At 35.6% G+C, this 25,828-nt stretch overlaps 1 protein-coding gene across 3 annotated transcripts; it reads right to left on the minus strand.

Moving 5' to 3' along the window:
* Positions 1 to 821: 821 nt before the first annotated feature.
* Positions 822 to 25,828, minus strand: DNAJC10 (DnaJ heat shock protein family (Hsp40) member C10). Of its 3 annotated transcripts, XM_050900004.1 has the most exons (23): positions 25,395 to 25,693; positions 24,741 to 25,104; positions 22,899 to 23,064; positions 21,063 to 21,113; positions 19,623 to 19,705; positions 19,327 to 19,458; positions 18,419 to 18,512; positions 18,120 to 18,197; positions 16,822 to 16,865; positions 16,296 to 16,433; positions 14,793 to 14,882; positions 13,905 to 14,018; positions 13,010 to 13,124; positions 11,105 to 11,232; positions 10,715 to 10,831; positions 9,328 to 9,429; positions 8,112 to 8,267; positions 6,619 to 6,752; positions 5,019 to 5,072; positions 4,484 to 4,631; positions 3,890 to 4,009; positions 2,546 to 2,662; positions 822 to 1,959 (listed from the first exon to the last, which is right to left on the minus strand). In XM_050900004.1, the coding sequence occupies exons 2-23, from the start codon at positions 24,939 to 24,941 to the stop codon at positions 1,948 to 1,950; spliced, it is 2,394 nt and encodes a 797-aa protein (XP_050755961.1). In that variant the 5' UTR covers positions 24,942 to 25,104; positions 25,395 to 25,693; the 3' UTR covers positions 822 to 1,947. The 3 variants fall into 3 exon arrangements, with proteins under 3 accessions (XP_050755961.1, XP_050755960.1, XP_050755959.1); XM_050900003.1 differs by lacking the exons at positions 822 to 1,959; positions 25,395 to 25,693 and adding an exon at positions 25,782 to 25,828 and having other exon boundaries at positions 2,501 to 2,662; XM_050900002.1 differs by lacking the exon at positions 822 to 1,959 and having other exon boundaries at positions 2,501 to 2,662; positions 25,395 to 25,694.

Raw genomic sequence — 25,828 nt, forward strand, 5'->3', positions numbered from 1 at the left:
CTAAATGAGTTTCAAAACCAGTAGCCCTGACAAAATAAGTCAGTGTACAGGATATTTTGATGAGGACAGTAGTGTTGTCTTTTCATAGTAGTTATCTATATGCTTCAAGTGACTAAACCAGAAGGAAGTGATAAAGTAACTTTTTACAAAAAGCTGAAATGTGAATAGAGCCACAGTAAAGCCAGAAAGTTCTTATGTTACCCTCATCTTACAGAGGAGACTGCAGTGAAGCACTTTTTTTTTTTTGTCCTACTAGTCTGTTCCTGTTAACAGAAATAAAAGAGAAACTGTATGTTAACAGGAATAAAGAAGAAACTGTACAAATACCTACACTCGGTTATTTCTGATTACATTTTTAACAGTAGGATTCTAGAGTATGTAACCATGACGTCATTCTCCAGGAAGAAGGTAGGAGGTGGGAACTGAAGTCACAGTTAAACATACATGCAATAACTGACAAACTCTGGTTTGGTATTACAGTCACAAAATACCACAATTTTCATTTTTGACTGTGACTGAGTTTGAAGTTTGATTTGGATGTGGGAAGGTCTATTGTATTAAAAAATAGATGCAACACATTCTCTTCTTTCTCAGATTAATACACTGCAAAACCACAAAGTAATAGAGGCAACCCTGAACACAGAAGAAGCATTTGAATGTCTCGAAGTTACTACAATCTCTTCCTTTTTATTTCTTGCTGCCTTCTTTATAAAATAAATTACTTGTAGGATAACAATGTATTTACAAATTTATAATACTCACACTACAGTGACTAGTCATGCCAAATCTAAATACATGGAGAGCAGGGAGAAAAGTCCATCTGACAAGTTCTCAGCAGCATTTTATTGAAAACATGAAACATTTCAATGTTGAACTCTTAAATGCAGCAGACATTTTGTTGTCTTCTGTAATTTTTTTTGTCTATTGAGAAGCTATGAAAAATATTACCCTAAAGAGTGGAAATTCTATTAAGATGTATGAGGAGACATTGCAATGTACAGTGTTCATTATTAAATTAAAAAAGGCACTTGCTATCCTGCTTGCCTAAAGATTATATAAAAAACAAACAACCCCCCCCAACATGTCTGTAAAGAAAGGAAAAAAGTGGTAATACCAAAAGAGGTTAAACATGTCCACAGAATACATTCATATTTAAAAAGACAATAATAAAGTTACGACCTAATAACTTAAGCAGATGCTTCTATGGCATAACTTAAATTTTGAAAGTCAATGAAACACTGAGTTTGAAGTCCTTGATTTTTTTTTTCTTATTTAAAAAAGAAAAAAACACAAACCCAAACCACACAACTAAAGAAGCTCTTCAAAGTTCTGTTCATCCAGGCACCACCACCAGTGCCACAATATAGTAAGTAATCCACTCAAGGGCAGGAGCAATGTAATTCAATAAAGCTATCCTGCTACCAGTTCTTGATTTTATTTCTTAACAATTGACTAGACAATAATGTGACCCCAAAGCAGAATAATCATCAGGTAAAACTGTCTGTCTTTGAAATAGACAATCCCTCATTGTGTTTCTGCATTGCAGAGTGGTTTGAGTGCATATTCAGCCATAGGCTGAGTGCCACATTCAAAATGTGTTTGAAAGGAGACAGAAAAATATAAGGAACTAGTAAATGGGTAGGCAAAAGTGATACAGTCCACGTTTCTGGTCAACTCCGATGTTTGACTAGGAAGAAAGTAGTTGGTATATCAGAAGAGGGGCACGAAGAATTCACTTGCAGAAACATTGAATGCCTCCACCAAAACCAAAATGCTTTCATCTCCCCGCAGTTTAACAGGATTCAGTGTCACATATGCCCGTGAACTCAAACTAGCTTTCATCTCTTTTGTCCTGCCATGAATGTAATCAGCCTTATATTTTCCTCATGGTGTCTTCTATATTCACAGCTTCAGAATATTTTGAATTGTAACTACCTCCAGTACCACTTAGAGTTCATCCTAGTGACAAGAAAATAAACAATTAAGTTATTCCGAAAGTACAAATAAAAATCAAGATTATTGGGGGTTTTTTTGTGATTTTAAATTTTTCTGTAGTACTAATTTTTAAACTGGACAAATGTTTCTTAAATAGAATTCAGGGTACTTCTTAACAGCTGTGTATTAGTATCTTCTGAGTTAAAATGTCAATCCCAATCTTGCACTACTCAGCCTCTGTAATTTGGAGCCTGCTTGCTAAATCTAGTCTAAGGATTACACTTAAGAATACAGTGCATCTCAACCATCTATCTTTAACGCAGCTGTCCCATGGACATGTGCATGTCCCATGGATATCTATAAATTCTGCTAAGTCTTGCCATAACTGGTGTTGCAACTGCAGTATTCTCTGCTACATCTGTGAACATGGAGAACTGAGTTTGAATAAATAACAGTAACCAAAACAAGACTAGAAGCAAAATGTACTGGGTACTATTTGAACATATGGCATTTAATACTTCACGGACAAAGAGTGAATACTAACATCATTTTAAACGGCTATTCTTTACAATAAGTCTTTTGCAAAAGGCACCACAATAAGTATTCTTACCTTATTTCTAGATTTTTTTCTTTTTCCTTTATTTTGAATTGCTTCTAATTTTTCATTCAAGAGGTCAGCAATACCTTTTGCGTCTCTGCTGTCTATATATTCCCCAAGAACACTTTTCTAAAAAAAAAAAAAAAAAAAAAAAATTGTGTAACGTATTACCCATGCTCAACACTGAACAGAAAATCTGCTTACTTTCAGATAAAATTCAAGAGGAATGCAGGGAGGAAGACAATGGCTCTGGTAGGTTGATTTATGATTCATAGATATATTTTTGTCTCCATTTAAACAATGCTAATTGTCTTTATAGTAAGAACCACACAGCTGCTAGTTTTCAAAACTACACAGATTTTGAACTACGCATTTTGCCTTGATCCTTGAAGAAACCTGAAATAGTTACAATTTTCTCACATTTAGTCAGCTAAATATTTAATGTAGACAGCCATTACAAAGTCTGCCGCTTTGTAATCTATGTTCATGAAATCTGTCTGTGTGGGTCGCTACTTTTGAGACCTGAAAAGCCATTACTCTTTACCACAGAAAAGTCTCATTGAATTTGATAGGATTGTGCAAGGAAGGATTTCTAGAACTTCCCATAAGAGATTCAGTTAAAAAAAGGAAAGTATAATTAAAAGAATAGGCTTAACTATCAGAATGCATTGAATACTTTCTGTTCAGCATTAATGTGTTTAAAAAGATGACTATAATATTCTTGAAATTTAATAGCTTTACAAGAATAAAAGCAATTTCCTAGAACTATCTGAATACTTTTCCATTTTTTAATTTATTACTACTAATCTGTTAGTAGGAAATGTTGATCTCAGTCATACTGGTAACTGAAATGGTTTGGTAAGGTTTGTTTTTGAGACAGAACACAACTAAATATTTTTTATCAATTTTCTCTCTTAAAATACATTATTTAAGTCAAAATTGTAATGAAATGCTATGATTACATTGAAAGAATATTTATCCTTAGCCAAAATGAAGTTGTCCACGTCTCATTTAGGGAGAGACTTTGCCTGCTTTTGGTAGCTGGTGGTGGAATTGGTAAAGGTTGAAAAACACTTTGTCATGAGACCCCTGCAAAATTAAACCCTGGTTCTGGTTAAGCCCATATTTTAGTTACCGTTCTATTGTTTACAATTTATTATTTTTTAGTAACACATTATTACTGTATCATTGTCCTACTATTTTAATATTACTGAAATTGATTACTACTGTATCTCCAGCATATCTAAATAATGCACTTTAGTATGTTACAGAAACAGTCTCTTAAGTCTTAATGTGAAATGAAATACATCTACTAACAGTACCCACTCACCAGCTTACACAAAGGAGACACTTTACCTTTGTTCCTTGGTAGGGGTAAAACTTAACAGTAGGGTAGGCTCTGATATCAGCAGTTTGACAGGTCTGAGCATATGCCTGACAGTCTACTTTTCCAGCTTTTACTTTTCCTTTAACCGTCTAAAAAGAAACATTTATTAGAAACAAACTTCAAGTTTCCATGGGTAACTGTAAGCAAATAACTTGAATAAGCCAGCAGTGCAGCTAAAAGTAAATGAAAAATGTTGCTCAAATCTTTTAAATATCTCAGAGTAGTTGCTTGCTTCTCAAACTGTTAACCTTGTATCAGAAGTCACTACATGTTCAGCAGAGCACTTCTACTTGAATTCAGGGCAAAGCATACCACAGTTCCAAAGGTGACCCCATCATAAGCTGAAATCTGCCTCAAAAGAGGGTCTGTGTGTGTGTGTGTGTGTGTGTGTGCGCGCAAGAGACAGTACCCACTGGCAAGTGGGACCTAAAAGTGTGGACTTTCAATGAGGAGGCTCACTGGGGGTATGCAATTTTTGGATGATTGCTAAGAAATAAAGTGCTGATGAATTGTATTTTAACCATTATGAGTGTAACAATCCGCTAATACAGTTAAAAACTTACCCTTGCAAGGATCTCAAATTCAGGAGCAAAATTTTGGCAAGGTCCACACCAAGGAGCATAAAAATCAATGACCCAGTGATCTTTTCCATTCAGAACTTTTTCTGTGAAACTCTGAGGAGTCAGGTCTACAGACACTTGTGGTAAATATCTGTGGAAAGGAAGAATAACAGTCATAATCCATTCAAAACTTTAAATAGATCCAAATTCCATTTAAGCATAAGAAAAATTTCTGAAATTAAGAATATTAGTAGTCTGGAAATCCCTACTTTACACTTTGTAGTACAAGAGAATCCCTTTTTTAAAGTGGTAGACAAAATAATAATATGGTCTTCAGAAAATGGGTGGACAGTATGGCGTATGCTATTTCTCCACATCTTAAAAGTTAAAGGATGTGGAAACTTTAACATCTTAAATTAACCAATACATATACCTGAGTGTTTCTAATTCTTTATTTACATAGCATTTAAATATTAATTTCTCCTAGCAAGCAAACTATATAAGCAGCTTGTGAACAGAGTTTAATGCAGTAACTTACCCCAACGCCCAGCCTCTCAGTGAATGTGAATCTCTGTGCCACCCATTGTAGCTACTATAAAAAGAAAACAAAAATCCAGTTGCACAGTAGTTTGAATTACGTTTGGAAAAAACCCACTCTGTAGAGTGCAGATGATGAAATAATGAACTTCAAGGCATATGTTTTAGGATATATTTCTACCTTGCTTTCAAATCTGAATAAATAAAAGTCTCGTTAATACAATTCAAAGATACAGAATTAAGGACTAGAAGAGGAAGAGAAGAAAGAGAAGAAAATTCTATGTCAAAAGAGTAAGCAACTTGGTTTGGAGCACATAAGCTTTGATAGCTAGAACTATTTTGAATGAAGGATCTTTGGTAATAACTCCAGATAAAACTGCAGGCTCTAAGAAACATGAGAATTAAATTGAAATATCTTAATATATTTTCTAATTGATGTTCATTCATTACAATAAAACAATTATTAATTATATACATTTCCCTTGAATTGACAGTAGAAAAGCCAGGCAAACTGGTTACTTGGACAAGAATTTATTATTTGGACTTTCAGGGCATTGCTTAGTTTTGAAATTCCAGTGACAGTTTAGAAAAAAGATTAATTCAGGATTCATATCCACTAATTTACAACTTTATAACAAAGTATTTTTCAATAGAGTTACCTGGTCAAAATCTGACGTGATAGTTTTTGGTGATCTTACATTTTAAGAGACAAATTTCTGTATTTTTGCAGGAAATAGCTGACTCATGATTAGGAATTTGCCACTTAACAGTCATATTCACCAACTCAGTTGTTTTCAACAAGGAAAAAAAAAAATTCGGCTTGTAACAGAAACTTCATCTAGAAGAACTGAATAAAAGCAAGCAGTCCAATGATGAAAGCTACTGAAGTCTCCTATTACGCACTATGATGAAGAGGCATTACAATTTATTATCTGCCAGCATTTAATAGAACTTTCCCATTTGTAAAATAATGAAGCAACACATCTGCTATTTCAGGTGGTTATCTATCTTTAAATATGCATGTGCTTCCTGAAAACCCTGGATCTTCGAACAGTACTGTGAAATGGAGGGGACAGGCTGTTTGGTTTTGGCCAGATTTTATTTCCCATAGGATTTTTTTGTTTTGTTTTGTTAATGATTCATGTTTCCACACTAATGATACAATGAATGGGATGACTAGATATACGATGGACACTTTTTGCAATGGTGCTAACAGACTATTGGCAAAGAGGATGATCAGCTGGCTACATCACACTGTTCTCTAAAGATAAAGCTGCAATCAATTAGACCTAGTAGTATTTTTATATTATATGATTAAATCATCTACTCTAACATGCAATTAAAATTAGAAAACTGGCAATCAATAAAGAACAAGAAATAAAAATGAAGATTCCTGAGGCAGTCTCAGTTCAAATTACTGACATGAAATGGCAAAATAAAATGACACTAGTTTGAAGTAACAAAGCGAATAACATCTAGGACAGTAATATTGTAACAGCCTATTTTAATAGCTGTGATGAACCTTTTCTACACAACAGAAGATGTATATTTGTCTTGTTCCACATCATCTAACGTTTCCCAAACCGAAGTAAACTACTTACTAATATTGATGAACTGTGTTTGATTTTTGAGGAAAGAGTCTTATTTCAGGATATCCCCGAACACTTTCTTGGTGACAGAAAGAATAATATTTTTGACAATCCACACTGCCTACACTGATTAATCCATTCAACATCTGAAAAAAGAAGAAAACCTACTATCAAATATGCTAATCAATACTACTACAATTTCAGTAATACTTCAGAATTTAAGTCTTAATCACTTAGTTGGGGGGAAAAAACCCAACAAAACAAACTAAGATTATCACAAGGCTTTCTTCTTTCCTGTAAATGGGTCACTGGTATCTAATGGGAGCCAACCACCCCGGTGCATTCCCATCATGCATATATATTTTAGTATAAGCTGCATGCACATGGCTCATGAGGCACCTACCTTGCCTCAAAAGTACGTATGAGTGTGATTATTTAGCATAAGGACTATCATATTACCATGTTTCATATCATAGGCTCAGTAATTATGACAGATCCTGGTACAGTGCAGATGTGCTACCGGTTGCACAGTTGGCCTGTGTCTTGAACACACTGTATTTGTTGCAAAGGCCCAGACCACCTGGCATGGGCAGGGAAGCTGACGATTTCTGAACGTGTGCTGTAGAGCTACTAATACTTCACAGACATTTGACCAGAATATAGAATCCTGGCTAGAACTTCTAGTCTAGGTGAATTCTAAATGTCTGAGAGTCATGGACTTGTTTCCAAAGCCCTCTTTTTTTTGCCCAAAGTTTCTAGTTCAAATTTGTGGAAACACATCCAGGAAAACCCGGACGCCTGTCAGCAAAGTAATATTACCTTTGCAAATGAGAGAACACTGTAATGACCTTGGAAAACAAAAACACCCTCCCCAATCCCAACAATTCCATATTGAAGTATGGGTAATTCAGCTAACTGACAATCAGCCTTAAAGTGTATGGTATTTAACATTTATTTACTTTCAGTGAAGAAAACAAGATCTCAGAAAACAATCTTCCTAATATAGGAAATAATTAAGATGGATAAGATTCAATTCCTTCAATCTGAAATTCAATTCAGAGGTTTCACCAAGGTCTAAGTGCTACCTAATCATCATAAAGAATACTGAGAAAAAAGTAGCAAATTATTTCAACCAATTCTTATCTAATTTATGGATAAATCTTTTTTTCATATTTTGTTTTAAACAAATGCAGAGCTGTTGTCTATATAAAGCACTAAGCATCAAGGAAAGTTAGTTACTCTAAAGTTTCTTAGATCTTGGAAAACACACTTGTATCAACAGGAAAAACTGGATTACAGTATCAATGTACTGAACCTTTTAAAAAACCAAAGAAAAACTTTGTATTTGAAACAATATAAAACTGTCAGGTAGGATTCCCTGTTTTGTCCGCAATATTAATCACTAGACTTTCTCAGCTGACAAATCTCTAAAACAGTAGTTGTACCGTCTCAATAATTCCACGGAAGAGGACACAAAAGCAGAAAAATGTTTGAATGTCACTTACCCTGGCCATTTTTTTCCATTCTGGCATTAAAGCCTGACAAGGTCCACACCACGGAGCGTAGAAGTCAACCATCCAGATCTCCTCTCGTTTTCTTCTCTGAACTAATTCAACAAATGTCTCTGGTGTTAGGGAGACCACCGATGGGTTCCTAAGATCCTAAAGTAAAGACAGTTTATAGACATATACTCTGCAATAATAAGCTATCCCACATCTAGTGCCATCACATACAAACAGACTGTACCAAATTCTGAGAATGTCCCTCTTTTAGTGAAATTTGCTTGCTGCTGTGGTAGGGAAGGCTCCACACCAGTGAAAGGCATGGAAGCATCAAAAGTCATCCCTTCAACCTAACAATCATATGCCTGATTTGCTGAGAAAAGCTATCAAAAAAATACAGCCAGGCTGCAAAAGGGAGGTTTTCTGCCTCTTCTCCATCAAGGGAGGCAAAAGGCAAGAAATTCAGCTTACCTGGCAAGAACAGGCATTATGAGACTCAGCCATGCTATTTAGGCTGGGATGCAGAAGAATACATATGGTGCACTAGGGACCTCTCAATATTAACTGAAAAATACTGATCTCCACCTGTTCCTGCATGTGTGCTCTGAAACCTGCTTTTTCTGGGCTACCTGGAGAGAATGAACAGTCTCTTCAGAGAGTGGACAATAGCCTGTGGATCTAGCAGTGAGAGAACCTGAATGCTGGAGGAAAGATGGGTGCCAGAACTCTGGCAGCAACAATGATGAGTACCAATGATTTGCAGTTCTGTGACTTAAGAAAGGTCAAGAAACAGCTGAGAAGCGTGGAGGGCAGCAAGCTAATTGACAAAAATGTGAACCTCCTATGTCAAGGCGTGCACGTGAGGCATTTTCACCTTAATATTACAGCACTTCACACTTTTAATTCCTTTATCCTCTCTATGAGACAGAAATCATTGCTATTACTTTGCAGACTGGAAGGGATCTTAAGTTATTTGCTGATGATCTCAAAGAAATTACTTGACAGAGTAGGGAAATTAATCCATTAGGTGTCAAGTCCCAGACTGACAGTTGCTGGGTCACTTTTCTTGCCCAAGGTTTTTTCATTCTTTATCTTACTAGTCTAATTAATTAAAAAAAAAAAAAAAAAAAAAAAATCCTAGAATCTTCCGACTAAAGAACATGTTTGTGGATGAGCTGTGTACAGAGCACGACTGCAACAAGGATTATAATTTACGTACCTCTATAAACTCCAAGATCTGCTCAGCAGAGTGATGTCCTTCATATTCATGAATATCAGACTGATTGAACACAACTGTTGTTGGATAAGCTCGAATGTTATGCTAACAAAACAGACAATAAGAAATTGCAAGGAATGATTAGGTTTCTTGTACTTTCCTTTAACTGCCATCGGTATTGGTGGCTCACAGCTGCTAATCTATCCAGTTTGTACAGTACAACTGCTCAGACTTACATGCAGATGGGAGTCTGAAACCATTACAAATCAGTACAGAAAAGATGCCAATTGTATTCAGAGATGGCATAGTTTGTTCCGAATTTAAAAACCAACCAGTGGTTCTTTTGCCATGCTCCACAAATATAGGAATTACTCCATGGGCCTTCTAAGCCTTAACTTTAAAGCTATTCCCAGTCTTCAGGTGGAAACGCTTGTACTGTATAAGTAACTGTATTGTTTACTATTGAACACAGATGCTTCCATGATTTGAATTCTTCAGTGTGTAAACACATCTAAATACAAATTTTAAAAGCTTGTAATTTTTTGCTCATTTTTCATGTGTTTTAAGACATTCACATTTTAAAGATAAATACAAACATTCTAACGTAAAAAGCTCTTGTGAACAATAAAATGTGCAGTTGCAGGAAAGCTGTCAAAATGTAGTATTTTCTGGAATTCAGGAAAAGTAATGTCAATAATTTCTATCATGATAAATTCATTGAAGCAAAAGTTAAGCAAATTTAAACATGGAAAATTGGTCAAGATTTAAAAAAAAACTAACAAAACCAACTTTCATTCCATTACTGTATCTTTAAATCAGTGTAAACTGGTAAGTAATAAACTTTCTTTTAATTTGAAATTGATCCTGCACTTCTTAAGCACTACAAAACAAAAAGCAAAGTCAGCTAGGGTGAACTGAATTAGAAGTGGTTTTGCAGACATCTTCAAAAAGTGTTATATCGATATAAAACTTGTATTTTTAAATGTTTTACTGTTTTTTATCCTCCTATGTGAAGAACAAAAAGAATGTATGTATGTATATACACACTAGAAAAAGCTTTCTGGGTCTGCTTTAATTCTTTTTTTCTCTTAAAAAACCCCAGGAATTATTAAATTCTGACACTTCCGGAGTCTTCCAATAACACTATGAAATCAGAGCAAAATGAGACCTGTATTTTGCATTAATATATTATCTGTAGTGGTTACATATTTTGCTCCTTTGAAAAAAATTATGATACTAGTGTCCCATTTGGTTTACTACTCTTTAAGAAAGTAATATTAAAGAACAAGCATTGTCTGCCCCCATCCCTCTACCCCCAACTAGAAGAAAATAATATTCTTTGAAAGGATTATATATATATTCCCCCCCCTGCCCAGTTCCTGCAGCTTACCATGTTGCAAAGCCCTTCATGGACAGTACAGTCTAGTGTTCCAAATTTAAGCTGACCATAAAGATGTTTTGATGCTTTTCTCAGCTCTGGTAACAAAGCTCTACAAGGAGGACACCACTAGAAAACAAAATGCAAGTAAGTGCAATTGCTTTCCCTGCAGTTGGCTCTCAGGAGAATGGAAGCTGTTTGAGATGAATAATATGCTGCTTTGACAACAGACTCCACTAAATACAAAACCCACACAGTCTGGGAACTAGTGTTGCCAAGGAATGAGAAATTACAATACTGTCTCGCGATGCTGAAGGACACTTTCAAGATACTGCTAGTATTTTGTTACACAGTTACATAATGGATTTTAGAAGAAGGGAAATGTAGATATTAAATATTTACCGGTGCAAAGAAATCCACAAGCCATGGTTCCTTCTCTTTGTCAGGAAAATTCTGAGGTCCCAGTGTGATAACATGAGAGTTAACACTTTCTTTGGCAAATCCAACAATGTCATATAAGATCTTCTTTCCTTCAAAGAACAACATAGAAAGGAAACTTTATTTTTCCCTATGGGAGATCTCATTAAAAAACTCAGTGATAGCAACAGGAGTCCTTCGGTTCCCTTGACTGATCTTTAAACATGGTCTGCTTAAATAAATTAAACAGATACTGGCTTGCTTTTTCTCAGGAAGACAATGTTAAACTGTCCAAACCTACATAGGCAAGACATACTCTAGGTGACAGTTGATATTTGGCTAAATATTAAACTGGATATTTACCCAATATTAGCCAAATAAATGTGTTATCCAAGACAAAACATGTTTTTGTCAAACAAAATGACTTTTTTTTGTGACTGAACTATGGGCTGTTTTGCCATCTTACTAGTGCTTGTTGAAATTAAAAAGTTACTATTCTCGGCAAAGGTATTGACACAGTAAAGACCTCAAGCAAAATAAATGATATTGATAAATCACAGCTATTTAGGTGAAACTGACGTTCCTGCTGACACAGCTCCAGTGGGCAAAGATGAAGTCTCTTCATACCCTTCATGTACATATTTGTCAGCAGAAATGAGAGTTTGTGTCTTGAAATGAACTGAGAATAAGAACTTCAGGGTAATTAAATGTGAAGTCGCTCTACAATGACTTACTAAGATTTATTACTGTTCTTAGATTTTAAACTGTTGAAGCCCTTCAATATAGCATATAAAAAAGCCTGATTCTTTTGAGTATTATATTCTTATAAATACTGGAGTGAGATGACTATTGGCAAACGTTTTAGATGCCATCTATTTTGTAAAGAGTAAAACAAACCATTCAGAAAAGAACGTACGTACTGTAGTCCAATGTATTTCTCTTACAGTATTTGTAATCTATGCCATTATAAAAAGATCTAAAAATGCTGTATGGATATGACCCTTTCTTGGCTTCTCTGCAGGAGTGGAAATTGCAAAAAGTATATAAGGCTTTTCCCAGCAGCAATCATTAGATGTATGGGATCATCTTTCCCTCTTAGACAGGACTAATCTTTTCTAAGTGGTCAAAAACTTTTATCGTTTTCTTCTTTATTACAGTACTGAGGTTCTGACTTAATTCTAGCAAGCTGTTTCTAATACTTCAGAGGCTGAAAAATGAGAACTTCATCTTGCATAATTGCCTTGTGCCACACTCTGGATGAAGCTACACCTATTGCTGCAAGCTATGGTTTTGCTTCAGGCTCTGTTCTTCTTCAACCAGCATTTTTTAATCCTTTCAGTGCTATGCAGTAACATAGTTCCAGCCTTTCCTGGAAGGAAACTGCTACTTTGGAAATGAAAGTAAGTGGGAAAAGTCTCAATATAGATTTTCTTGGATGGAAGTCAACATAACATGGAATTAGTTTTAGTGCAGTGACAGATGAAATAAAATCCAAATTTCTCAAGTTGGCAGCACTGTATAACTAGCATGTTAAGCCTCTATGAAGGGTGTGCCTTACAGCATTCTTTGGTTATCCTACCCAAAGCAGAAGCTGTCCTGATCAGTTTCAGAGATTTCATTTGTATGTAATTATGTAAACAACGTTGAAATAGACAGGATAGTAAAGACAAAATACATCTCTTGGCATCTGATGACTGCTTACCCAGGAAAAAAAAAGAAAAAAAACAAAGGAAATTATAAGTTTGTGCAAGGCTACAGTAAGGTCAGAGGAAAAATAGCAAATATTAAAACTTCAAAACTGTTCTTTGGGAAAAGAAATGCAGTTTGCCAAAGGTAGTGTCATCTCAAAGTGATTATGTAATGATTTAAACTTGCCAAAGTTTCCCTTACCATGATGGATTTCATAATCTCCAGTTCCTTTTCCCTTGAAGACTGCTAAACAAGGCTGATAGACATATAGTTTGTTGCAGATGGTTGGAGAGGAAAGACAGTCAAACTTGCCAACCTATTTAACAGACAGTGCCATTTTAATTAAGGCATCCTAATTCATATAGATTAACATATTTTGAAAGGCAGGAAGAGTTAGGAAAAAAAGGTAAAAATATGCAATAGTAGTAGACTTTTTATAAACAACAGAGGTCTTAAGACAAACCATGATGTTTGAGGAAAACTACTAGCACAGCTATATTAGTTTGCTTGCTAATTTTTAATTTAAAGGTCAAAACTGGGAATAAAACCTTAAAGAATTCTCTTTTTTTCCCTCTCCAAATAAAATAGCAAGGAAGCAAGAAGACACCTAAAATAAATGTGACATTAAAATTCTTCTAGTCAATGCAACAGTTTTTTTAAAATACATACCTTATAGAATAACACAATCCATATGTCTTTAGTACAAAGGTTGAATTGGTTTCTTTTTATGAAGAAAATTTTCCGGATAATTATAGGGTTTTCTGAATAATTAAAATACAGTTTCACATATATCAATTTGATGTTGAAGTGTTAACTTTTAATTGTTAACTGAACGGGATCTGCAGCAACATTTCCCATGAGAGAGCAGATTTAAAAGATAATCTTTTCTAACTACTTTTAAATTATTCAAACCGTATGGGAAACTTCATTTCTTGCTTTAAATTAAAAACCTTACTACATATCTACCATATGATAGTATATCTCTTTCAGTACCAGAGGTGGCAGGTGGTAGTAACAGCTAATAATAATGAAAAACATACTGACTTGTTCTCTGAATGTAAATGGTATTTAACACTAGATGAGTGAGCAGTCTTACCTGAATATGTTCATCTTTAAGTAAAAATTTAAGTTTCTTAAATTCCTGTACATTTGCTTTATCACTCTCCCCAAACTGGAAGAAAAGCAGCCATCGGTGATGAGCCAGACGGTCCTTTAAACGAAGGAAAAAAAACCCCAAACCACGACAAAAACACAGACAAAAAAAAATTATTTCCAACTTATACCACCTTGTAAATTCCTTTTATGTTTTATAAAGGCAAATGCCCAATTATTCATCTGATCTCTGACTGACCTCCTCCACTCAACAAATTCTTTCATGTAGGCCTTCCACTAGACTTCCTTTTACTGCATCATAAGCGGGAAAGAGGAAAAAATCTGAAAACAAGCTGGCTACATGCTACCTGCTATACTTTTTGTTTCCACGTGTGTTTCCTATTGTAGATCAAGATGCTAAGTGCTACTACAAGTGTGAAAAGAGGTTTCCTCTTTTTTTTCCTCCGAGACATGAGTAACTTTTATGACTTCTAATTTCAGTCCATACATAAGTTATCATGGATTAACAAGTATTTTTTTTATTTCTTACATTACTGACAAAATACATTTAAACCAAAATTCTCTCAATGTAGTTGATTCAAAAAATATCTAGAAAGTTACAGTTGCAGAGTGAGTTGCAATGGCAGTTTCTGTGGCTTTCTATTTTCCTATTAAATACACTCCCCCTTACTGTTGTTTTGCTAAACAACAAAAGTAAATGTAGACAAACAATGTTAAATAATTTTGGCTACAGAGAAAAAAAAAAAGTAATTTTCAATTAAATAAATACTAAGTTGTTGTGTCAATAGGATTTGAAAAATGTGAAAAGTAATGATAAAAAATATAAAAATACATTATTTAAAGAAATCTTAACATATTTTTTAAAATTTACCTCTAATGATGCTGCAGAGATAATTTCAAAGTCTGGCAGATGCTGCATTACTTCCTGATATATTTCTCTGGCATCCAAGGAGTTGATAAACTAGGAAGGAAAGTTAACTGTGTTTATTACAAAGAATTCCAAACATCAACCCGATTGTTGATGATTAGTACTCAAAGTGTCAGGGAAATTATTCTGATTTGTTCCTTTCCATCAACTGAAGAGTACAGTTAATAGTATGTTACTTGATCAGCTTCTTTTTCATATATATAATTCCACAAACATCACTCTCAGAATACTGCTTTTTAGCTTGTTTTCCTACAATATTAAACTCAAGATATCATATTTTGTCAAAATAGGGGCTAAAAGTCTCAAATTCAAATTTCAAGCAAAATTTTACAATCAAGTTTACAAGATTTCCAGTCTAGTCTTACAGCCTTCCTTAACTGCACTGTACAGATATTTAAGTTTCAGTAATTTTTAAAATTTAGGAAGTAATATGAATCAGTAACTCAGAGTTGGTAAGTTACAAGGTTGAAAGTAGGTAGGTTACAAATTTAATTTCCTCCTTTTAAAGATATAGATAACAGTAGTGACAATAAAGGAAAAAGCCGTGCTTCACACTGAGAAATGTCTCCCATCAATTAAGGAAGTTAAAACCACCACACAAACGTAGGAGGAGGTTGCAATATTAGAATAGAGCCGAACAGCATAATCCGTACCGACAGACAGCGTAGGAGTACTTTTATCACACGTCAGTACTCCATTCAGAGTAGCATTTCTCAAACTTGTGATACCTGGGGCATATTCCTTCTGGAATAAAAATTGGGGGCACATGGCAAATCACAGAAGCATAGAATCATTTAGGTTGGAAAAGACCCTTAAGATCATCGAGTCCAACCGTAAACCTAGCACTGCCAAGTCCACCACTAAACCATGTCCCTAAGCGCCACATCTACATGTCTTTTAAATACCTCCAGGGATGGCGACTCCACCACTTCCCTGGGCAGCCTGTTCCAATGCTTGACAACCCTTTCGGTGAAGAAATTTTTCCTAATATCCAATCTAAACCTCCCCTGATGCAACTTGAGGCCATTTCCTCGTGTTCTATTACTTGTTACTTGGGAGAAGAGACTCCCAAGCTTGCCCAGAATAGCTGGGTAGCAGCTTTAGAACTAGCTCCTGGGCCTGCCACAGAGCACATCCCACCCCTGGATTCCCACAGCTGCTCAGGGAGGCTCCTGAGGAGGTGGCTAGGCAGAGCTACAGGCTGCTGCTACTGCAGCGTGCTCCTATTCACTCTCCCAGTATACCAGCAAACTGGGGACCACCTCCAGAAATCACTACCTTAGAAGCCAGGAGGTATATAAACTCACACCAGGGCATACAAGCTTAGAAGAAAGAAGAAAAAAGCATCTTCTCAGTTGTATATCATCAATCTGGAAATTATTTATACATTCCTTTGTCATTACATTATTTTATCTAAATACAGAAAGGTTGAGAAACAACTCATACCAAAACACCTCCTTTCTCTTTGTTATTTATGGTGGCTCCAGGTGGAAAGTATGCTGTTGTACTAGATGAGATATCTAAATTATCACAAAGCTCACCCTGGGTGCCACAGTCCATCCAGCCTACATTAACAAGACCTTCCTGTAATAAAAAAAAAAAACAAAAAACAAAAACAAAACCACAAAACAAACCCAAACACAAAACCAAAGAAAAGTATTTTTTAATTTCAGGTTCAGAAATGCTTTTGAAAATCCCAACACAAGCAATTATATACAACATTTAGAAAATGGAAGGAAACCACACTGTAATTCTTTAGTTAATATTCATTCATATTTTATAAAATTCTTTAAAAATTTAATGTTATTCCAATAGCTACTAAGTCAAAATATTTCACTCTTCTGAAAGTTAATGGGTGAAATCTTGGTTCCACTAAACTCACTGAGAGTTTTAGCTACAACTTGATGCTTTCGCTTCTGTTATTTTGTTTTAAATATAACAGGTAATGCTTTCAAAGTGAAACGCTGCTTACCAACATGCCAGCTAGCTTAAGGCGTGTTTGGTAACTCAAGCAATCTGCAAAATAAAAATGATTTATTTACAAACATAAAACTTCAAATCATTAATGCACTAAACCTACTCTTGTTTAGAATCACCCCTTTCCTCCCTACAAAGGTGACCATTTCAAAAGGCATTCTTCCTGGCTATTCATCCGGTATTTCAGTGACTTGAAGTTGTAACACCTAATAATCAGCACTTGATGGTTGTCTGCTCCAAGATAAAAATAACATGAATAACATTCTCTTGCTTCATCAACACAGAATTCTCATTTTAAAAATTTTAAATATTTTATTTGCTATATTAAGACTGACCTTTAAATTTCTTCTTAATCAATGTTTAAAAAAACCACCAAGAGGTATCTACATACTGTCTTGGAATGAGATTTCAATGGAAATATCAATTTTCTGTGATTCAAATAATAACTCACTATAATAAATACATCATATGCTCTAATTACCAATCCAGACTTTGAATAGTTACCTTCTGATGCAGTTTTTTTTCTGAAATAAGAAGATGCATCAACCTCACTTGAATTGGACCAAAACTGAAAACTTAATAACAAAAGGACTGCAACTTGAAATCAAGCTATTTACAAATGTAAATCCAAGACTGCAGCTCTGGTTATTCAGTTCACAGAACAAAGGTCTCTTCATAAGACCGAGAAATCTTTATTTGTCAAAGGTGTAGCACATTTACTTAGCTCTACCAGCTAACCAAAGCAACTTTCTCATATAGCGTATCCAATACTGATCCCAAGAAAGTCAGTGACAAACAGCTACAAAAAATAATGCAAATCTAAACTCTGTCATGACATCAGTGGTAAGAGCCAATTACTATGTCCAAACCTAACTTAAGAGAAAATACTCAGCTAATTTTTGAGTAATCGTGGTTTAAAGGAGAGATACATCCATTCTTCTACTCAGCTATCACGACAAGCTGGCATGCACCTATGCAATATCTGTCATTTGAGCTTGAGCTGGAAACTGAAGTTAGAGGACCTTTCTGCCAGTTCCCTTCCTGAGGGGTTACACTTGAGCGTTGCTTTAATGGCTCACGTGACATTACAGAAGCACAATAGCATCATCTTTCTATTAATGTCCCTTTTGTCAAACTGCCTCTAAAACGGAGCTTAAATGACCCACAGTCCAAATACTGGGATGATCTAAGATGTTTTACAACTTTTTATTAGAAGCAAAAGGGATTATGCCACTATCAACAAAAGTACTTTTTTTCCGTTTGCCTTATTTGAAAAGTATTTAATACACCTACCCCCACGTTCAGCACAGAAGGTGATCAGCCAACCAACGCCAGAAGCAAATGAAGTTTCAATGGCATTAACAAAGTTTCCTGAGTGAAACAATTTGCATCAGCTTGTGATTAGTTAAACGTGACTACGAAACAAGAAGGTTTTATATTTATATTAGCAAATTACAGTAAATTATTTTTAATCTCAAAAATAACACCTAGCAACAGTTGACAGATTCAGTTGTATACATCGTTTCTGCCATATTTTATATTGTAAAAGCAATTTCAAGAACAACACCCCAAGCAAAATATGTGAACGTTACCTGCCCATAACTCAGTGACTGTGCTTGTAACATATTGCATGGCAAAGTTCTTTAAGCTCTCTTTTGACCTGTCTCCATAATATTTCACTGGTTGCTACAGAAGACAAAGAATAAAGTTTATAAAATTAAAAAAAAGAGAAAAAAACACCCCAAAACATACTGTGTTTTTATAACAGTACTTATGCAACTGCAGCCCCTCCCCCCCCCACCTTATCTCTGACTGTTCTCTCCCTCCCATACTGGAATGTTTGGAATTTAACTTTTATTTAAATTTTGTAATGTGATTTCTTTCCAAGTCCAGCAACACAAGGATAATTCAGTCTTAGAAACACCAACTCCCAATGATTATATTTCTATTTAAATAAAAATTGCTTGCATCAGTTCATTTAGTGTATGCACAATCTCTGCGTTCAACCTCTCAAATCTTATCATCGTCAAAACGTACCCAACTAACAAGCAGCTATAAAGCGTGACGTACATAATGCAGCTAACGTGGAGGACATCTTATGAAAGGAATTTCCAAGTTTCTTTAGGTAAATGGTCATATTCTTTAGACTCAAAACCACAGACTATGCTTTGTATTTGAAAAGTCCATTACAGTACTGTAAGAGAAACTGTTCAAGTAGACTTGTTGCTTTGCTACAGCACCACTGCCAACACTATCTTCCCAAATCAGAAGTGATATGTTGCACGGTAAAATGATTAAAAAAACCCCACAGATATCTATTTGAAGTTAACCTTCTAAATTAATTTAACCAAGGTGAAGGAAGAGAAAAAGTAATTTATTAAAAGGAAGTAATATATTAAAAGGAAGAACTTTATATAAAGAGCTATAATTGAACAAGTATTAAAGAAATACTCTTCCAGATTTCAATCTTTCTAAAAACGCTTTAACTTTTATCACTCACCATTCCAGTTTTGAAAACATACAGACTGGGATAACTGTTAATCCCTTTAATTCGACAAAGCATTCTATTATCTCCACAGTTGACAGCTCCAATGCGTATTACTCCATCCATCTCCTTAGCAAACTCTCTCCACTAGAAAAAAAGAGGAAAAAAAAGAAGGATATTTTCCTATAAAGATATAGTGAATTCTTGAATTGTTGTCTTTGGTTTCAGCTTCAGTGTAAAAATCCACTTCATTAAGTTTTACGCTGTTAAAAACAATGAATTTTCAGAGTTAATTTGCTTGTTATACATACCGTAGGCGCTAACTCATGGCAGTGGGAGCATCGAGGAGAATAAAAATTCACAAACCACAGTTCTCCTGAGTTAACAGCAGCATCTAGACGGAGTGAAGAAAATTGTAAGTAATGCACATCTACAATGCGGTTATATCTAGAATGTACATTTTTACTACATTGTTTTCCCCAAAAGCTGAATTAAGTATTTATGTGAGACACAGTTAGTAACTGTAACTCAGATGGGATAAAGATTGCACCTCACTTGCACATACTCGCTGTTGTAGGCAAGTGCACAAAAATCTTATTTCAGAGGATATCAGCACCCTGACTTTCAACATCTGTTCTATTAATTAAGAATAAATGTACTCTCTACAGATTAACCTAGCTGAAATGTGTGATAGTGTAAGTCTGGTTACCGTAAAAACAAAACACAAGTTCTAAAAGATTTTTACCCACTAGAACTTTCCATTTCCTTATATCACTTTACGTGTTTTCTGGATTCCACCAGGCAATCTTTTTATGTAGAATCCCTGTCTAATAAGTGAAAATGCAATTTAAAAATCCAAGTTAATATAATTACTAGAAGACTCAAGGGAAACATAATTAACACACACAGAGGTTATCAGCTTGAATTACATGGCTTTCAGTCTCTCCATTTTTGGACATAATTTTTATAGTGAATTTTCTAAGTTATATTTGCCTATATTAAAATATCCTCACAAAAAAGACAACTAAGGAATGTGTAGGTTCTGCAAATCAATTAACCGAAGCAAGACCAGGGTCTCATGGAGAGCATCATGAGGTTCTGCTATTAGAACAGTCTACAAAACTGGTTCAGCATGTAGATCCAGTCCGTACAAAGGAAACTGTACTCAAAATGCAGATGAAAAATCACACAAAACCCAGTATTTTTTCTCTCTAGTATCTTTTAGTTATAAATATCTTAGCTGTAATTTTAAAAGAAAAAAAATGGATGATATCCTCACTGAAAGCATTATCTTTCCAGACGTTGTTTTACTTTGCTGTGTTTTTAGTATCTGGTATCACCTTCTGGTCTTGAATCTCTTGTGCAAGGCACAATTGACTGGATTTCACAGAAAAAAATTAATAGAAATATAATGGAAAAGTTCTAACAAGTGCATTTTTAGACTAGACACCAAAAAAAAAATAGTAATGATAAATTAGGAGAAACAAAATTTTAATTCAAATAATTTCCTCTTACAGATCTCACAAACTTAAATCTAAACCGTTTATTGATATTGATCTATTTGCTAACTAGCATTACCAGGAAGCATTAAGGGTTTTTTTGTTTGTTTGTTTTCTCAGCTGAAGATGATTTTCTGACAGTTTTTTGTATAGATATGTAATAGAAGTCCATAGATGTACAGCTCAGAATGGAAAAATTGTTACTTTGGGCTGCCATATTGTCAAACAGATCGCTGTTTATTTAAAACTTACCAAATTCTCCTCTATCCAATGTTATAATTTCAAGATCATCATCATAAATACCTATTAAAAAAAAAAACAAAAATTGCTTTTTATTTTTGCCACCTTTAAAATGAAGAAACAAACTAACATCTTGTTCACAAGAAAGAAAACAGTACACTTAAGTTGAAATAGTAAGCTGGCAAAGAGTTTTTACAACAAAGCTAGGTTTGTTTAGTAATATGTAACCTTAGTTTAATCTCTTGCTAACTCCTGCGCCCTCATGCTACAAAAGCCATCATCAGAACAGAACAGTTGTTTTGGTGTTGTAGTAGACCAGCCACCGAGTGAGCAGAGAACTTGAACTACCACTGTTACGGCAAGACTATTAGAAATAACATCAATCAGTTGTCGGATTAAAATTCAAGAAGCTTCAGCTCTCAGTGAGAGCGCTATATGTAATGTCTGGAAGCTTTCACTTCTTCTCTCAGTCTCTGGTTATCTAAACTACTTAGATCACAAAGGCGTTTCAGCCACAAGCTTTTCCACTAACAGAACGTGTGAACGCAGTGGAATAAAGTGGACAGAATAAAGGTAAGGAAGACAGCTTTTCTAAAAAGCTAACCAGTCCTACCTAGAACGTCACTACAGAACAGTCTGCTACTTCAAGTACGCAAGAAAGGCAGTGCAGAGATACCAAAAATACTATTAGACAGCATTATATTATGCTACTATGGCTACAGATCTTTTACAGTACCTAAGATGGGGAGATGCCATTTCACCTGAGGTATACAAGGATTAAATGCAAATAAATAATGAGAGAAATTAATTTCTACAGGTGACAAGGTACTTTTTATATTACTATCCATTTATATATCATGTAATATAATACATACACTCACCCATACGTATATATAAAATATCTATATTTTTATATATACATAAAATATAAAAATATAGATACTCTCCAGACAACTGGTTAATAGACATTCAACAATATTGTTTCTCAATCAAGCAGTGCAACTTCAGGCAGATAAAATTTCTTAAATCTATTTATCTAAAGAAGTTTTAGAATAATTTCCATATTTTCCTGTGATAGTTGCACCTCTGGTTTATTCAATTTCAATTTGCACAGACATTAATTTTTTAGAGATTGGGACATATTAAATCAAACTACACCAGCAAAAAATTTTGCCAAGGTGGAGGTTCATTTCAGCTTTTTCTTTCTTATCAATCAAACCATGTTCCTCAGCTCCCTATTTTAGCTTACTCCTGTTACAGCAGCTCTGAGAATGGTTCATCCCAGCCTTTCCCTACAACTACCTAAAATTTGTTGAGACAAACATTAAATAACTTGTCTCAAGATCGTTTTAGGTATGATTCTGTTCTTATTCTTTCACTTTCTGCTACCTCTTTACTGATCTCTAACTGTGTAACTGCATATAAAAAAGGCTTGACAGTGCAAAAATCTCCTCTCAAAATCCACTTGAGAATACTTTATCTAAACAAAAAAAGGTCTTCCTGCATTAAAGAGTTAAAAAGAATACTGATGAAACATGAACACTGGAATTTAAGTGAAAAAAAAAGCTTTGCACTTTAAAAAAAAATAAACAAGAAGTTAGATGACCAATAAAAAGGTAAGCAGCAGGAACAAAAGGCTAGGTAAATAGATTATTACATTTTTGGGTAGCCACTAACAGGGTAAATAAAAGATTGGGTCAACAGAGAGAAAATGACAGCTACAGAACAGAGCAGGCATAAATCTGGAGAGGATACATCAGAAATGCATAAAAAGATCTGATATAGACTTGAATATTGCATTTACTTGTGACTGTTTTAAGCAAATCACAAATGTACATCATAACTTACCAAAATCATAGCGATAAAAGTGCCAGCTTTCATAACGACCCCCTTGCTGCTGATCTTCAAGACCTTTCTCTCCGTATTTATCATACTTCTTCCGTAGATCTTCATCTTTAAGTACTTCATATGCTCTATTTATTTTCAAAAAATTTTCATGTGCATTTGGATCATTCTATGTAAGGAAAACTATAGTTAGTAAGTAATTAATAAACCACATTGTACATATAATGCTGAGAAAATAATCTTTGGAAATATTTTTATATCCCTACTAAAGATGTCAGTTGTGATGAAAGCAGACATTACACAGTGATCTCCAAACAAACTACAGTAAAGTTTTCCTTTCCTGAAGCCAGATGCGTCTTCTCATTTCTTCATCCTCACTAAAGTACCAACTGAAATACAAAGCGAACTGGTAGAAGGCTGTAACATTCTCCATTGGTCTCTCTTCTTTCAACTCTCTCTTCAATGGAAGGAGAAGAAAAAAAAAAAAAAGTACTCAAGAATGAAGACTTACCATTTCCTCTATAATCTTTTCTACTCCCCTAGAATCCCCACTCATCCAGTTTGAAAACCTCTGCTATAAAGACAGATTCATTCCTTCTGATCTTACGGTGTAGACAGAGGCCTCGTTTTTTATTTAAAAAGTATTCTGGTTCTAGGTAGCTTCGGAATTAGAACAGCAAAAAATCTGCAGACATATTTTGAACCCCAGTTTGGGTCCTGAGCTGGTGCAGTGGTGAGCAAAACCTGCAGCACTCTCCCACCCTTTTAACTTCTGCTTACACGTTTCATTCAAAAGACACTTTTTCTTAAAGATTCTTGACTTATTTACCTAGATACACATGAAATGAATCACCATTATGGAATCTGTGTAATGGCTTCATCTTCTATATATCATCTTTAATGTTGAAAATAACCTGTTGAAAAATCTTGAGTAGTATTCCCATACTTGGAAACTACAGAATCTGACCCAAAATGTTATTATTTTGAAGGTATCAACATAGGGAAAACAAAACTTGCAGTTAACAGCTACAAGTTGGTATTTCTAACTTTGTTGAGATTTGGCTTTCCCTTTGAGCTTTGTCATGTTCAACTCCACTGTAAAACATTAGTGCCTCAGAGGCTTTAACGTACTCTGTGCAGGCGGGCCCTGAACTCATATGGAACATTACTGTCGTCTGGGGCTCTGTGCAGTTGCATATATGAAGATCCAAACCCTCGTATTTCCTGTGAATTTCTGATTACTTCAGGAAATCTCGAGGAAAAACTGATGACATTTAAATTTAAAAGTGATTTCTTTGTACTTCAGAAAATATGGTAGCACAGACTGAGCCGTTCCCAGTCTTCTCTCCCCAGTTATTCTAGAGCTCCTTATTATGCCTTGGCAGTCCCAGAATTTCTGCTTTGTCCTATTCGATACTTGGAGATTGATGTCTCAGTACAGGCTGGTGTTGTTTGCTGTTTAGATGAGATTTCATATTAGGGAAACAGTAAATTCCCCTAAGCTAAAAGGAAAGAGACAAACTCATCAGTTTACCAACGAGGTAATATGGTACAGACGTTAAGTTTTCCTCTATTTACAAAAATATAATTGAGAATTACAATGATCTTGAGTCTTTTTTTTACTACAGCAATTTAATATGGCTCAAATTCAACACAACCATGTATGACCAGTCTATCCCTTTTTGTAAATCTTCTCTGCAGAAAATCTGAGCTGAACCATGTTATCAGGTGGTTACGTTACTTCACAAGAACAGAGAAACATTTTAGATAAATTAAAACCACTTTTTGTTTAAACATTAAGATCCATTAACTCAGCAACTTTGACCTGTTAAAGCTGTAACTTACCTGATTTTTATCAGGGTGTAACTTTAATGCTAGTTTTTTGAATGCTTGTCGTATTTCTCTACTACTTGCTTCTTTGGATACTCCAAGTAAACTATAGTAGTCCTGATCAGTGCACACAAGAACTATTACACATACTAAAACCAGCAATAAAGATCGTTTGAAATATCTAATATAATCTCCTTTGGATACTAAGAATGCCATTATGAAGCTTTTGGAAAGTTTACAGGTTCTGATTCAAGCAGGCTTTGGGAAGAGTCTCCAGTAAATCCGCCAACGTTCAGAGATACAGCCAGCCGTATTTATGATGGCTCTTCAAAATGCTGGTTGTCCTAGTTCGTGTCACAAGTCTTGCAAAAGTTACAACCTATAAGAGGGAGGAAAAAGCAATTAAGTACATTTTCCTACTTATTCAATAAATATACATTAGTAAAGAACCCCATTGCCAGCTTGTGCAGACTGCACATGAACATTAAGTTTCTTGATGGCTAATTACCTGCTTTCTGAAGACCACACAAGTGACAGACCATCTTTTTATTATGTATACTGTGAATGAGGTAATCACGCAAAGCTTTACTGAACGACACTAAATACCAGCCCCTCACATCACAGTAAAAGAAGCGGTTTTAGTAGGGCTCACTTTTCCTTCAAACTTACTTTTAGTACTGCAGGGGGACACTTCTTCCGAAGGGTCCGGGTAGCTTTGAGCCTGCAGCCGCTCCGGGGCAGAGGACTGCTCGTCAAGAAGACGGCGGACGCCCCTCGCAGATAAAAACGGTCAGACCCCGGGGACCGCCCGTGCTCGGCCCGAGGACCCGCGATGGGACCCGCCGCGGCGAAGGGGGCCGGCGGGACGCGGAGATGCGGCGAGGCCGGAGGTAACAGCTCCCCGAGGCCGGGGGGCGGCCGGGCTCCGGCGGGAGAAGGGGTGTGCGGCGAGGGACCGCCGCCAAGGCGGGGTTGCCGCGCGGTCCCCTCCCCTCCTCTCCCCGCTGGCGCGGCCTCGGTGCCGGGCGAGCTCCGGGGAAGCGGCGCGGCGCTTACCGGGCTGCAGGGAGGGCAGCGGCGCCGGCCGGCGGCTCAGAGCGGCG

The sequence above is a fragment of the Gymnogyps californianus genome, chromosome 7, assembly GCF_018139145.2.
Source record: "Gymnogyps californianus isolate 813 chromosome 7, ASM1813914v2, whole genome shotgun sequence".
Lineage (NCBI taxonomy): Eukaryota > Metazoa > Chordata > Aves > Accipitriformes > Cathartidae > Gymnogyps > Gymnogyps californianus.